This window comes from Centropristis striata, chromosome 6, assembly GCF_030273125.1.
Source record: "Centropristis striata isolate RG_2023a ecotype Rhode Island chromosome 6, C.striata_1.0, whole genome shotgun sequence".
Classification (NCBI taxonomy): domain Eukaryota; kingdom Metazoa; phylum Chordata; class Actinopteri; order Perciformes; family Serranidae; genus Centropristis; species Centropristis striata.
Genome location: NC_081522.1, coordinates 13,927,855 through 13,944,693, shown reverse-complemented (window position 1 = coordinate 13,944,693; position 16,839 = coordinate 13,927,855). Strand labels below are relative to the sequence as shown.

Sequence of the window (16,839 nt, the reverse complement as noted above, 5' to 3'; positions counted from 1 at the left end):
AATTACACTGGGAATTGAGCATGTTTTATTGATTGTGAAAGGGCCAGGCCTGTCACCAAGCCTCCCAGTGTCTCAGTGGTCTGTCTTAAGGGATGAGGATGCAGACTGGCCCACCTGTCACTTGACCAGTCTCACACCTCGTTGTGGAGGATCAAATTGGCTCTGGTCAGAAATGATTGTGATGCTTAGTTACTTTTATAGATACAGCGTGCATGTGTACTTAACTGGAGGTACAGTAAGGCATGGACTCGTTCTGTTAGACATGTCATATTGACATTCTGTCGAGCTGATGTGGTCGTTCCTATGGCAACATATTCCCTGCACATTGATTTATGTGTTACAAATGTTTGGTAAGCAACTTTCACAAGGGCTGGACTGGTTTATATCAAAGTGGACCATGTGTATCATATCAAGGTCTTCTAAAAGAGTTTGTGATGAGATGCTGTTAAAAGATGAGCTGCTTTGTGTGCGCAAAGTAGGGAGGCACAGATTTCTCCCCTGACTACAATTCAGATCTGAAGCTTTATGAAATTGCAATATTACAAACCATAAACCTCATAACGACAGACAGACCATCAAGTTTTGCCTAGCAGATGGAACACACACAGTTTGTGCTATAGGAATACTGGTGTTTTGAATAGGTACAGACCTTATAAATAGCTCTTAGGTGCTGTGAGCAGAGATCTTAAGATCGGATGCTGAACTTGCTGTCCTCTACGCATCCACACCGAAAAGACTCCCCTTAGTATAATTACATGGTGCGCCCACACCAAAACTGACCTGTTAGACAACGTAGGTCTTTAAAAAAAAAAAAAACCTGTTTCTGAATCTGTCATGTCTGTGCTTGTTGTCTTGAGCTTTGTTAAACAGGTAATAAAATATATTCGATCCATCATGCAAAAATGCAAAACAACCTTCCACAAAGAGGCCAGAAAATGTCTAAATGTACTGCTGGATAAATTGTAAGGAGTAAATATATTTAAGTGTTACCTAACCATGTAAGTTTTACAGAAATGGCTGACCAATGCCTTCACAATAAAAGAATACTTCATCCCAAAATGATCTTTAGTATATCAATTACTCACCCTGTGTTATATCTATGCTGTAGACCTCTATGTTGAATAAAGAATCCAAAAATGGAGGAAATCCTTGAAGAATTGGGGGCGCTGCTCATTTTGGCAAAAATGCATATGTTTACGAAGTAGTGAGCATACGACTGGATAAATGGGACTTGAATTAAACTGCATGAGTTGTGTGAGAGTTTTGATATAGTTTTGCAGTGGTTAAACATTGCCTCCCAACTGGTGCATCCATTCACATGATGGTAATTGAATGAAGTACAAAAAAAGTAATCAAATGAAGTACTCTATTGGTATTTGTATCACTTTAGGCCGTTATGTACTGGTATTGGTACTTTTTACAATTACCCAGCCCCACTGTACATATTATTGAGGTGTCCTCATAGCCTTGTGTTGCCATGCCCCTGCTTCCAGCTTCATTCTTACCCCTTTCCTTTTCTCTTTTTATGTTTATCTCTTCGTCTCTGTTTCTTACACACATACTCGCACACAAACACACAAACACACAAAGAGCACATGATGCAGGCCATAAACGGATACTCTGTCCCCTCCTAACACTCAAGAGAAGTCAGAGTGTCACGCACCAACATGCAGTCTGCTACAGTGCAGACATTGTTCTCTTTTGCAATCTGACCATCTTCTGACATGTCTATCTGGGTAGTGGGGCCAGCTGAAAACTTCCCACTTAGTTCTGCAAATTAAAATTGTGTTTTTTTTAAATAACATGAAGTATGTTGTGACATGACCAACCACAACATTACATAGAGAGATCATTCAAATCCTAAAAAGGAGATTTTGTCAGTAAGATGTTTTAGCTTTCGACTAACTTTTGATGAATGTGGACACTACGTTGGGAGGACGGCACACCTGCAGTCTGAAGGCCCTCTCAGCTTGTCATTTCGTATCTGTGTAGGAGAATGTCATGACACAGTCTATTATGCCTCTAGACTTGAACTGTCCTGCTGTGACAGCTCCTCTGCATAAAGAGAGGAAAGGACACACTTGTGTATGTGTGAGAGTGTCTCGATTCTCTCAGATGTACAGAATCACACTCAGGTTACATTGATCAACACCTTCACAAACAGAACTGGCTGTGGCTGATTCAGACCAGCCTCAACAGATGATTTCAGATTAGTACAACTGAGATAAACTCCTCCAAACCAACTTTGAATTCACACATAGCTGCACAAATAAAACTGAAGAATGCTGTAAACTAGAGCCCAACCAATATTACATTTTTGAAACAGATATCAATTTTTTCAAATAGAAAAAAAAAATCACTGCTTATCAAAATGGTATCTGAGGAGGCTTCTTTCTCAAACAAACAAATAACTAAAAAATAATATTTATTATTATACAATCTACATGTCATGTATAACACTGTCAACTTTAATTTATAGAAATAAAACTGAGAAAAGCCGAAAATAAAATAAAAAGCCATATGACACCATCTCTTAATTACCCCAAGCATTGTTTTCTGTTTCGTGAGTTCTGTAAAAAAAAAGGATTTCAGGGGTGGTCCGTAGCGTAGTGGGTTACACAGGCGCCCCATGTATAGAGGCTACAGTCCTCGCTGCGGTGGAGCCGGGTTCGAATCCGCATGTCCTCCCCTCTGTCACCCCCTTTCTATCTGTCTCTCGCTTTCAATAAAGCATGTAAAATGCCCAAAAAATAATCAAAAAAATAAAAAAAAGGATTTCATGTCGGCAAATTTAGAAAATATGAAAAATGGATTTGCTGTTACCGATATGTCTGTGATAAGCCAATATTAGCTGTTACTATATAAACTAGGGCATCAAAATGCAAAGGCAACAAATAAAACTTTATCTATGAACAGCTAAAAAGCAAATACTCTATACACTCTTAATCAATACAGATCACAAACACAGTTTGAGAAAAATATCACTTCCATGCAGATAAAATACACCACAGTGTCAGTTGTCTGTCAAGTTCATCACTTGCCTGCTTGGCAAATTGCTTTGAACTCATGATTACACTTATGTAATCTCATGTAATGAATATCCTTTACCCTATTTAGTCATTATATTAACTTTTTTAAAACTGTAAATTCACCAATATGCCTCCAATTCCAGCAAATTCAAGCTTTCAATATTAAAAACCCAATGCAAGATTTTTGCACCTTTCGCTAGTTAGGCTTTCAGGGCAGCTCAGGTTTGTCTTTGGGGGAGATGAACACCCCCGATTACCTTCTTGTTCGAACATCGCTCAGTCATGGTGTGTGTGTATGAAATGGTGAAGGAACATCGTCATTCTCACTGGTCTGTTGTGATGTGGTTTGGGGAAATTCTTTGTGAGGGTTCAGGCGGTTACTTTCCTGGCTCAGACAGCCATGCGTGGGTAGTTAGCGAGGTGATCTCAGTCAAGTTTGCCTACAGTGGAGCCCCGATTCAGACAGCCAGACACCATAATGCCAGTCCATCTGTAACCCATAATGACTGTGTGCCACTGGAACCGGTCATTTTCGTTTTCACTGCCAATTCGGCCCCTGGCTTCCTCAACTCACAACTGCTGACTGCATCTAATGGCTTGAGTTGTTAACCTTTCTACATTTGTTCTCATAGGGGAAATGTAGTTGTTCAGACATTTTCTATTTGCTCGGTGAAAGTGATGGATGCGCCACCGGGGAGGGGGCTATATCTCTTCTTGCAGAGGAGCAGAGACAGGAGAGAGTTAGATGTTCCCTGGGGAACAGTGCGATCCGAACCACTGGCCAGGTTACAAGCTCATGTGGGAATATAACCCCCACCTTCCTCACCCCCCATGGCTTCTCCTCCAACCCAGGAGATTTCAGCTACTGTCAACCCCAGCCTGGGTGCCCTCTTAATCATCTTAAGAGCAAAGCTGGCATCAGGGTGGGTCAGCTCAGGAAGAGCATGGAAGTGCTGCTGTTCTGTTTGTGGAGGCAGGGGTTGACAATCTCTTTCTACTGAGGTGAACATAGATTTGTAAAACGACGTCAAATGATATAGACATAGTTGTAATACTCAAAGTAAAACATTATTCTATAACTAACAGATAGTTGGCTTAACTTAGAGACTGGAAATCAAGGTAAACTGATTCTGTTACAGTTGGAGAGAGCTTTATGCTAAGCTAGGCTAAGCTACTACTATATGTATCAATCTTCTTATCGAACTCTCCAAAAAGCAAATACGTGTATTCAGTGTTTTTCCTAGGTCTGGGAATGACTTAGGTGCCTGTATTTGGTGAAGGGTTTGATGGTCCTCTACCAAGTAATTTTTTATGTTTCTTCAACAACAACAAAAAGGATGAAAGTTGGGAAAGCTTGAGCAGATCATGAATAATCAATACCAAAAAAGCTTAAGGACCAAACTTGCTTAAGAAGTCCACTGATGACGACTCTCTACATTGATTTTACATTCATTTAATTAGGTGGTGCGGCCCACAATGAAAAACTTATTTTCATATCAGGTTCAAATATAGCCTTTAGAATGATTAAATCACCCGTCATTAATGGTTTCAAACCAGTGGTAAAAGTATTTTAATTTGTCATCTGTGGCTCTTGTTGCCATTGTCTGAATGTACGTATTTAATTTACAATATATAGTTCAATACACCTAGTCAGTGAGCCTTGCATAGCTGCTGTCCTTAAAGTATGAAGCAGTCTTTCATTGACTTCAGCTGTGGTTCAAGTGCAACAGCAGAGGAGATATCGCTACACCATGTGCATCTCATACTTTCTGAATGTGCTTGAGAACAGAAAGCAGAGCCCTCCACTGCTTTGAAGATACATTGTTGAGTGTCAAATTAACTTTCTGCTGCCCCCCCTCCCCCTTTCTCTGTCTTTCTCTTTCTGTCCTCTCACAGATTGTGGTGCGGTCTGTCGAAGAGCACATTGCGAAGACAGAAGAAAGAGTGTATACAAGAAGAGAGACTGTTGCACAATGTGCTAGGAGAGTGCGAGAAGAAATCGTGTTGTTTTTCTGATATTGTTGAGGTGTCAGGGAGACCGGAAAGGACGCAGCCATGGGGCGGAAGAAGATACAGATCACCAGGATCATGGATGAGAGGAACAGGCAGGTGAGTGTCACAATTTTCTATCAATCTATTTATCCATCTGTCTGTCTCTTTATCTGGAGCATTTTTTTAAAGTTCAAATACGGTTTACATTCATAACTTATTTTACAAGATGCTACTGCATCATTCTTTAAATCTGCTCTACCTCTACCTGTTTGAAGGTTACAGTCCTCTTCTATTAACCTTCCTGCCTTGGACCAGAGTTCAGCAGCTGTCATGGTGTGCATGGATCTAAACAGACATACCTCCCTCCCCAAAGTCCCAGCCAGCTGAACAGGGACCATGACATTTCTTTGTCAGTGCGGTCGTATTTACAGACATGATTCCCCTGCCACCCTGCAATTTTAGCCGGAGAAGTTGATGAGGCAGCAGGAGCGCTGGGCTGTAGCGGGGGCCTCATGGCGTGGGAGTGAACTGAGGGTAGCGAGGAGCACAGTGGGGCCGCCTGTGGCCTGCCCACACTGTAGGGCTTGTCCCCTGGTCTGGCAGTATGGCTGGGCCCCTTCGCTGTAGCCCTATGTGTTTGCAGCTGTTTGGTAGTAATTAGGAGCAGCCACTGCACCACAGCACCCTCTCATTTGCAGGGTTGGGTCAGCAGGACACACAGCACCCTTCTCTGCCTCGGCTACACTGGTCCCAGCTAGCCGCAGAGAGGGAGAGAGCTGGAATTCACTCTGTCTGCTCACGTTAAATATAAACTCCTAAACAGCAAAACACTGTACAAAACAGTTTAGGTCTGTTTGGAACAAGAATAACAGGCTCGGATATCTATAGCAGGCTGGGCCCATTTCTTTTTTTTAGCTACGCTCTCTTTGATTTAAGAGCTAAGTTGAGCAAGCGTGAGCGCAGTTTTTGACGAATTACACCAATTAATAAAGATGCGTAGGTTTCCCATAGCAAAATAGAATGCATCTAGTTAACACCCCCTCAAAATATAATTTGCATTCCTTCACAGGTGGAACAACTTTTTGCTGTGCACACAGAAATGTAACAGAGCTACAGCGGTACTTCCTCTCCTGAGGGTATCAACATGATATGGTTCTAACCAATCGGTACTCTGTCTGTTACTGTGAGGCTCGCAGTTCAGCCAAGTGCAAAACAAAAATCCACACTGTGGGCCAATTATCAGTATAACACCTGGCTCTGGGTTGGATCCAAGCAGAGGAGGAATCACCCCTGGCTCATTGCTGGTATCTACACTATATGCAATGACCTGTGACATGAAGGGGGAAAAAAGAAACAGAGGAAACTACATAAAAAAACTGGTTGTCAACTGTTAGCTAGGTGAGAAAGTTAACCCTTCAGAGGATCCTTTCTTTATAATGCATGTGTGAAGCAAGTGAGGAGAGAAATTTAGCTGTATTGTTTCACAGAAAAGGAGCTGCAGAGAGAGACATTGCTTATTATTAATGTGTCTCCAAAAGTCGAGTGTTTGCATCAGATTTTAAATGTCTCACTGTATAATTTGTGAGAAAGTTTATCAGCAGAATGCAGGCATTTCAGCTTGCATTTAGTTGGTTTTAGCTGGCTCAGCAGAGAATCTGCCGTGACAATAGGCCGCCGTGCTAAAATAAAGCTTTGGTATAAAGTGATGTATGTGTGTGTATCTCTCTCTCTCTTTTTTTTCCGTGGGCCATGAAGCGCACAGTGCCATCTCCCTGGGGCGTGCTCCTAACCAAGGGGGAATAGCCATTAGCATATGGTCCCCATTGTCGGGAGACAATTTGAATCTTTATCTACGCCGCTCTGCTGCTAGCTATCCATACTCTTAGCATTAAAATGAAAGAAGTCCTTAAGTGGGCTAATTAGATAGTATTGCTGTACGAGATGTTGTGTGGGGACAACGGGGGCTCCTTGCATTATCAGTGTAGTGCTTTAGGAGGGCTGTTAACCTTTCAGGATTTATAACACAGAGTGTGGCAAAGGCTGAGAAGGTCTGTAATTGCACAATCTATCAGGAATTGTGAGTGCAGAGTTGAGACAGGCAGTGAACTTAGCTGATATTTGCTTAAAGCCATTACCTATCGTGTATAATGACAACACATTTTCACAATTCAGAGCAATGAAGTGCATTGTGCATAAATGACAAGTAAGATAAGATAATTAAAATATTGCCCTGTTGTTGCATACATCATGTGTAAGCACACAAAAGTGTGTGTCTCTGCTGTGTGGATTTGCAGAGGTTCACAGAATGAAACATGAAGGCAACAGAGGTCCTGTCATGCATACTGTAGGATGGTGAAGAGCCAGCTCCTGAGCCATTCCCTGCATAAGTGATGGTCCTACAGCACAGTGGCACAGTCATCAGCCACACTCACACGCTGATTGCAAATGAATGCTGGATAACAACCGTACAAAAGCACCGCCCTAGTTGATTCTCCTCATCTACAGTATTCACAGCAATTATTACAGTTTGAATCACAGATGCATTTAATATACACTATTATCTAACATTCATAAATCTTTTTCTTTATCATCATACCCAGACATACAGTACCATATGAGGTTGCCACAATATAAAGTAATAAAATAAAGAATTTTAAACTCCAGAGAATGACACTTGATAGTTCTTTCCATAGTACAGCTAAAGTAACAGAAAAACTCGCAAAACACATCCAGTCGATTTTCTTTCTAATTGTTTTTTTTTTTAGATCTGTTTTAAAAAAAAAATAGCTTTGGTGTTTTCGATAGTATGCGGTGTATATTTAAGAAAGATTTTTATTGTTTTAAACATGTTGTATCTGAAAAATATCAAAGTATTTATATTTTCGACAATCTTAGAGGAATCATATCGACCAGTGAAATAATGCCCTTAAAAGGAGAGGAGTATCTGTTGTTTTGACTTGGCGGGTTTTGGAACTCATGAACTGCACAAAATAGCAGAGCCACTGGCACTCAATGAGCACTTTCAGGGTCTTTCACCTACTTCTTAGAGCAGCTGTCATGGTGTGCATGAAACTACAGGGGGGGTGATGGCGGAGAAGGGTGGATACACATTAGTGTTGTAAGTTAGTGTAGGGAAGAGGCTGGTGTAGCCTAGTGAGAAGTGTCTAGTGACGTCCTATGGATGCCATTAAGCAGGCTCACTGGGGGTAATTGCCCAAGTCATTAAAAGTTTGATGATTTTGCTGCTGGGTGGAGGGTTGCCTGCCCTTGCTGTGGCTCATTTTGGATTGTTCTCTGGCACTTCAGATGCCTGTAGGCACAGTCAGTTAGTCTCTCTCTCTCTCTCTCTCTCTCTCTCTCTCTCTCTCTCTCTCTCTCTCTCTCTCTCTCTCTCTCTCTCTCACACACACTTTCTCTCCAGGGAGCAACACAGTGCATACCTCCCATTTTTCAGCCTTCACCCATTCCTGAAGTTCTGAGCTGGTTGTCATTATTTTTTTGACAGCTAAAGAGCTTGCTGATGGACCAGGGACAGAACAGAGGAACACTGTTAAACGTGACAGTCAGCGCATATATTATCATTGTTCAAGATGATATGTAGCTGCCATTAAACTGTGCTGAAGCAGCAAAACATGAAGTCAGGTGATGGTGATTGTATTTTTGCTGTTAAGGATGCAAGTTATAATGCATCACTCAAATCAACACAACACACTATCTCTTATGACAATTACAGTTTTTTAATAAATGAAAAATCCCAATTGTCTTAAAACTGGATCTTTTTGATTAATGATTATATATTTCTAGGTAACCTCTTAGTTAACTAGCATGTCATCCTCTCCACTAAACAGGATCAGTCACAGTTACTGTAGGTTTCAAGGTCACTCCCACCCAATAGACGAGGCCTCTGCACCCTCAGTTGTCCACATGGGGATCCTGGGGCTGTCCTCTCTACCAGTGAGAGCTGATCCAGGCAGACAGTCGTGGTGGCCCTGGCCTGTCTCCCAGGCCCGTACACTCTGGCACTGCGTAGCCAGGGCAGCAGCCACAGGGCCTGGGTCACTCTGCCAGCTGGTGCCAGACCTCTCTGACTCTCAAGCCCGCTCTCATGTCTGCCATGGGGGCTGTCAGAGGTGACATGAGGTTCTAATAAGGCCTCTAGCTCGTCACCCCTCTGAAGGTGTTAGTGACTCAGGCATCTCCTGCCATGTCCCAGTCACAGCTGCACTCTGAGTCCCAGATGTCTTGTTTGTCATCTTGGCACCTCTGCCTGAGGACAGACATTGATAGACCTTTTGATTGACACATCAACTCTGTGTGGATGTGTGTCGGGGTCTGTTGTAGCATATGCTGTTATATACTAAACCGTTTTCTGTGGTAGAGTCTGTCTTGTGGAGGATGAAAACAATGAAACAAAAACTGAATGCAGCAGTAAAAGCATGGGTGACAGGCAGATATGCTTGTGATGTAGATTTTGAATGCATTTGTTTAAGGAATTGTCACGCATAGATAGATACACTTGCTAGTTATTGTAAAAAAAACCCATCCCTTAGCCCACCCCATTCTAGCTGCTATCCCAGGCAGCTGTGCCAAATTTTAGCAAGGTATTTATCACTGACTATAAACTTCTAGGGAAGTCTCTGCAAATGAGCCACCGCTGAAATAGAGGGCTAGCTTCTGACTTCCCACTCTGTGATTTTGACCGATATGATTTGTGGATTCTCACAGAAACATTGTACATAGTGCACCTTAAAAAAACTTTTAGATCCTATAGCTTGCACATTAAACTCATGTAAATCATATGTGCAGAAATTACCAAGCTTAATTAAAGCTCAGTAGAAGCAGGTTATGGTGATGGGACACTTGGGAAGAAGTTAAATATACAGAAAGTGTGTTATGAAAGCAGAATTACCACCCCATCTTGACAGGCTGAGAGCTTCTTAAAAGGTCAGGATTTGCTAGTATAGTCACCAATTTTGTTTGGTATTGTGTGAGCTGTTGTAATGACCTTATCAAAAGCAGAGAAAGTTGGAATCACTCCAGTTTATTGGAAGTTTAAATGTGGCCTCCCTTCTCTTTTGCCCTGACATTTGATTCCTCAGAAAATGTGTAAGATGTGCTGGTACAGTGGTAGAGCACAGCGTTACAACACTGACGCTAATCCTGTCATTGTAAATTACATGAATTAGTCAAGGAGCTAGACTACATGTGTCTTACTATAGGAGCGACTCACATTTTTAAAACCACATTGAGTGTCTTTGTGGGTGTCTTTGACTTGGTGAACCATCGGAAAGCTCCGCCAGTGAACCTCCCACTTGACCTCAAGGATGTCTGTGGTTTTCCACTGTCTCACCAGTCACCCCAGAGAAGATGTGGGTGGATGGAGGTTATATTTGTGTATGTTGGTATTTATGCTCACAGCTGTTTTGTGTCATGACTTATCAAAATAAGCTGGACATATGCTAAGAAAACGTGAAAAATAGGGCAAAACTCTACAAAATACCCTCCTTCTTTCCCTATTAAAGTTAACTGTGCGAGCCCAGAAGAGTAATGTGGTCGTCACCTTTAATGACACTGTTAGCAGCAGCTGGCTTTTGTAGAGGTACTGTGTTTGGGGCTGGGGCGAGAACCAAGTCTCAGTGCTGCTGCTGAGGTTGAAATGAAGCGGTGCCTGGGTCAGCAGCCCTGCACTCAGCACTCTGCCATGCATCCAGGTGGAACAAAGTCCTCGCTCAGCGTCTCACCCTGGGCTTCCTGCTGAAAGGTGACATCTCCATGGCTTAACAGCCGCATTCATCTGCTAAAGAGCATACAATTTGTTAATCATTTCCCCCCACATGACAGTCCCTGCTTTCCAGTTGGTTAGGTGAACAAACAAATATGTAAGCAGGGAAAACGAGCGGATGAGAAGCCCCAGTGTTTAGTCAGAAGAGACCAGTATCAGCTGGTTATAACTGCAGGTGCTCTAAGTGGGTAGAAACAGACCTGATACTGGTCACATTAAGGTTGGGCAATCTGTGCGGAATCTTCTTTCATCATAATATATATATATTTATATGTATATATCAAAAATCAATAATTGTTCTGTGAATTCAATTAAGAATTAGGTTGTACTGTACTTCATCACATTTTATTATTTTTTTCCTTTTATTTGAACTTCCATACAAACACAACAACTGTTTCACATGATAAAACACTTGAGTTTAAAACAAAAGTCCTCAGAACAATAACTGTTGTGGTTTTTAGGGTCGACAGGTTGCCTCCTTTTGCTCTTTATCTGCCACTTCTTTCTCCTCCATGTCTCCCCAAATCAAGTGAACTTACCAGGCAGCTGGTTTGCTGAATCACATGATCACTTGGTGGAAACGGTGTTGCCAAATCTCTATCAGTGGACACATTTCTACCGTCAAATCGCCCATCCCTTGTTCACGTCATACCCCCTTATCTGCTGCCATCCATGCAGTGATCCACCTTGAGAAAATTGTCTGAATGACAAAACCACACTGTTGTTTCTGTTCCACCAAACTCACTGAAAGGCTTAATGTGTCTACAGTCTGCAAGGAAACATGTCATTTGATGCAGCTTGTATTTAAACCTTGTCATTTCAAGAAATGTCATTTTAGTTTTTGGTTTGTCATATGAGCTCGGTGCATTGAATTGAAAGCGACACGAAGACGGGCTCCTCCATGTCTAGAGTGGGAATAATGGTCCTGTGTAATTACCTGTAGTGTGGAAGATTTGAAATTCATTTATCACAGTTGGAGTGACCCCCCTGCCTGAGAGTTACATAGACACTATGCAACACATAGGATTATACTGCATTATACCAGTTAAAATGAGGGTATAGCCTCAAGCTGTGACCAATTAAAGTTGAACAAAGCCAGCTCATCTGCTCAACTCCTCTCTTAGTAGGTCAGTGAAACTGATGGAGAATACAGACACATGCACTCCTCTGTGACTCCAAGCTCAGCTATCACTAGCATATTCACTAGCCATGTTGTATAACGCATATTTGACAAGACACATACAAGAAAGAAAAACACAAATCCGAAGCCAGATTTCAAACATACACAGTTTAAAACTATTTTCTGCAGACAACCATTACAAAGCCAAAGGAGAAAACAACTGCATTTCCATCCTCCCTCCTTGTTAACTGTGTTTTTAGCTTGAGAAATGACTGTAGCGTACTGTAACGAGGTGGTGTAACATAATGACATGTGTGTGTGGGTCTGAAGCGACCACAGAGAAAGAGCTGCAGAGATACAGGACATAAAGTCACTTTGCAGAGAGGGTTGCGTTACCATTGGCGTGATGTATGACCCGAAGTCCCATCTGAGGGCTCATGTTACAAGGCTTATGCTGCACTACAGAGATAGCTTTCCGTATATGGAGTCAGGGGCTACAGTAATGTATGGACCCCTGTTGTTGCCAAAGCTCTGACTCAGCTCGCTGACTCGTGCCTCTAACCCTGACCTCTGTCCTGATAACTAGACATTTCAGACTTGTACTATGTCATTGCAATCATTCCTAAAGGAGGAATGATCTTGTTATCTGTCACCTTGGTTACAGTAACATTGTTGTAATATAATGAGCCTGTTAATACTGTTATTTCCCTGGCTAATCTACAGTGCATACCTTTTAAAATTTAGCAGAACTCTTTATTGGGTTACACTTATTTCTATTAGGGCTGCAGTCATTTTCATAATCAAGCCAGTTATTTTCTGGATTAATTGATTTATCGTTTGGATGACAAAATATCGGGAAATAGAGTAAAATACTCACCACCGTTTCTTAGAGTCCAAGATGATGTCAGACCAAAATCCAACAATAATGAGTAAATATGATATAAAACAGAGAAAAGCGGGGGTTCTTCATATGTGACGGGCTAAAAATAGCATTGTCCACCGTTTTTGCATGAAAAAACACTTTAACAATTACTCAATTGTCAAAATAATAGGTGATTATTTGCTGCTATAATTTACATTTTATGCTACTTTTTACTTACTTCTATTCAACTTTCGAGTGAAGTATTTCATTTTTGCTTAAAGTCTGAAAATACGAATGAAGAACTTTTATTTGCAATTTTCTCAGTTGTTTTGCTACTTTTAGTTGAGTGAAAGATGTGAATACTTCTTCCACAACTGACAATTGTCCAATAAACATAGAGTTGGTGAAATAAACTACTACCTTATTTTATCAAAGGAAACCCAAATTGTTCACATTGCATGTACAAATTTCTGTTTTGTTCACTGATCTCCTTTTTAATTTAGAGAAACACTTTTCCTCTGTAATGGATGGTTTTGTTTTCTGTGTGCTCCTCAGGTTACCTTCACAAAGAGGAAGTTTGGCCTGATGAAAAAGGCCTATGAGCTGAGCGTACTATGCGACTGTGAGATCGCCCTCATCATTTTCAACAGCTCTAACAAACTGTTCCAGTATGCCAGCACAGACATGGACAAAGTGTTGCTGAAATACACAGAGTACAACGAGCCCCATGAGAGCAGAACCAACTCTGACATTGTAGAGGTGAGTGAGTGCCTCCTTCTTACTTTGTGGGGAAAAAACTTCACATAATACCTTTTTCTATTATCTCTTCTTTATGATTTGTTGTACAAAAGCTTTTATCAGATTTATGCTAAATTCATAGAATTCTATATTCTAGTTGTGGATTCATGCTATGAAATAGATTTGTTTTCTGACTGTAGGCTTATAAGCTCTGTAAATGCTCCAAGGGTAATGTTTTAGACAAGAGAGAGGAACAAGTAACAGTTTCCTTTTAGTCAACATTCAGATAGGGCACAGGAGGTCTGCACTCCCTGATAAGTTCAACTTCTCTTGTGCCCATCAACTGACGTGGAAAACCTATCTCTTCACATGCATGCACACAGTAGCCACTGACCACCATTTCTGACCCTGTTTCCCATAGATACTGTACCTGTAGGGCTCAGTTCTCTGGCTACTCCTCATCACAGACCACCAGATTGGCTATTGCTGCAGTGAAAATACAGTGTTTAGTGCATTCCATACTGCTCTATAAAACTCAACAAGCACTTGGGTTTCCTGGCAGCTCCCGCATGCCCGGCCTGCGACTAGCGGAAGAGTAAGCCACTTGTTATGCCAGCATACAAAAACTGTCAGCCAAAAGAGTAAAAGCCAAAGTAAATGAGAATGATTAGGGATACATCCTGTTCCAAACATCTTTCATTGGCACATGTGTGGTTTCTCAGCTTATTCAAGATCTGATTTAAGAGGCTGGTGTCTTCATTCTGACTAATTGAAAGCATATACAATGTATGGTAATGCCTATTGAAAAAAATCCTGATACGGCTAATATATACTTGCCCGTTCACTTTTATCTTTGAAATACACTTAGATTAGCTTTTTTTGCACTGAGATACTTTTTATTAGACAATGCAGACTGCTTCATCGCAATGCTCTTCTGTTTTTACTGCCACCTGCCCACTAAAACATACAGCATTTGTAATACTGATGGCCAATTAAGAAGCATTAAGGGTTTAAGATGGGTGAGATTGAAAAATTTCAAGAATCCTAGCTTTGGAAAAGACTTTCACTTGGAGGAATTAGTGAAATTACATGCAGCATAAAGGAGTCAGCTGTGGCCCATTATCTTTTATTCATGCCGCTGCTGCTTGTGAATTACCTGCTTGGCAGAGCTGCAGAAGAGTGCTCTGGCATCCAGTAGACTCATGCAGTCACTCCTCCATCAGGGGCCCTCAGAGCAGAGCTGGGACTCACCTGCATAAAAAATACATGGATACATTCCTTACTTACGTAACAGTGACCACAGACTTGTTTTCACTGTGACTCTGGAAGCTGTCTTATTTTAAACGCGCAAACCCAACAACTTCTTATACTTGATTGAATCATTATGGTTCCCCTTTATGCCACATATATCTGGTTTACCAGTGAATGTTTATTTTGACAGCATGGTATAATTGGAATGTACATTGTGCATAATGTAGCACCAGTGGTCCCATGCTGATTTCCCACTTAGCCCTTCTGGCTACTCTCAAGGAAGCTGCCCTGCTGCACAAAAGGCGAGAACAAGCCACTGTTGTCCCCGCTCACTCGGCCAGCATCTTTACAGATATGCACAAATCTCCCTCTGCCTGCTGGCTACGTGGTCAAGGTTCAGAAGTGAGGAAGCAGAGCAGAAGTAACCCACCCCGTCCACTTCACAGCATCACCAAACAACCCCACTATTCACTTGGCCAGAGAGCCAGCGTCAGAGGTGGTTGATAATCTGTTAAATGTATGATTTGTTAATTTTTAAGGAAAAATCCTAATCTGAGCTGTTTTCTTTCACGCTTTTGTCTGTCAGCCTTTCCACTTCTCTACAGCTGCACAGATCCTTGTACACTACATGGACAAGCTGATGTCTTTGTATTGTCGATAAGAATCCACCCCTCCCCCATTCATCTAATGCAATGGGCCTCACATGAGGACACTTACACTGGACACTTATCTAAATTTTTAAATTGTGTTAAACCAATCTTTGCCGTGCAAACAATCATGTGCTCATTTGTCCTGTATGGGAGGCCAGAAAATCCCTCTCCCGCTCGTTCCGTGTGAGAAACTAAATCAAAGGTCACATTCCTGCTCAGTAGTACCATCTGTAGATAAAGGCTGAGCTGTGCAGTGTGGGAGAACAGTCTCCATGTTTTCCACAGATGGATGCATGCCTGGGCCACAGTTTGATAACCCAGTGGAGGGCTATGGACTTTGTCTCAAACTTGGCTCGCAGTCCAAAGCAGAGCAGTAGGCTCCGATTTTTGTTCTAGGTGTGTGTTGGTATGTGTGTTTGTTTGTGTCTGTATGTGTTGGCGGTCTTAACCTTGCCAACACTCCAGGCGACAGGTGAACTGTTGTATGAAATCTCTTGTTTTGTGCATTCACCTGTTTGTAATTTTTTTTTTAGATTTTTCTAAACAGTATTAGCCTCCTGAACCATGAAAGGCATGTTTTGTTTTAAAAATCACAAAAATTACACCATTTGTCACAGCCAGAATCTGTGAAAATAGAAATAATTGTTAAATTGTCAAATTTTCAATGGTTCCGATGGATGCCTCCATCAGTAAAAATAATCTAATCTAAGCATAAAATAGTTAGATTTTATCTAATAACTTTATTCTACATGTCTCATTTAAAATGTTGCAAAAATAAATAAACCATTAGCATAACTGGGAAGCCATTAATTAGTCGGCTGAGACGGGCAATCACATGACAAGAATTTAGTGAAACTTCGACTAAATTGCTGGTTTACACAGAGCAGAGAGGAGAGGACAAGATAGGCTGCAAGAAGAGATATTGACATTTGACCAGATATTTAGACATTTGAAAGGACTCATATATTGCAGTGAAAAAAAATGTGGCAGGAGCAAAATAAGCCCTAAACTGCCAGGGGTTCAGAGGGTTCAGAGGGTTAAGGTGGAATGTCATTGTTCTGCGTTCTTGTTAGATGTTCGTATTTACAATGGGAAAAAAATATCATATAATAAAGAATCACAGCACCCACTTTTGGTTACCTGGTACATAAATGAACCATTTAAACTGAAGGTTAACTGGATCCCATTCAGAGTAAAATGTAGTCTTTTGATTGTAACATTTACTGTATATTTATTATTTTATGCAGAAGGCTAACACACTCGTCTCAATATCAGACTCATCAACATCAATTAATTTCTTCTTAGAAATAAATGTGTTATTTAATATGGTTGTGTTATTGTGAACCAAGCAGAGTATTCATGGCTGAGGGTTTCATGGTGTTGTTCCTATTGTGTTTCTTATTGAATTCTGTTTA

At 41.3% G+C, this 16,839-nt stretch overlaps 1 protein-coding gene across 2 annotated transcripts in view; it reads left to right on the top strand.

Annotated features, from left to right (window-relative positions):
* mef2aa (myocyte enhancer factor 2aa) overlaps positions 1 to 16,839 on the top strand; it is a 62,775-nt gene that overhangs the window by 14,927 nt on the left and 31,009 nt on the right. For both annotated transcript variants that reach the window (XM_059334780.1, XM_059334781.1), the window contains 2 exons: positions 4,926 to 5,138; positions 13,341 to 13,544. In XM_059334780.1, coding sequence (XP_059190763.1) covers positions 5,085 to 5,138; positions 13,341 to 13,544 — 258 coding nt within the window. In that variant the 5' untranslated portion in view covers positions 4,926 to 5,084. The remainder of the gene's footprint in view (positions 1 to 4,925; positions 5,139 to 13,340; positions 13,545 to 16,839) is intronic.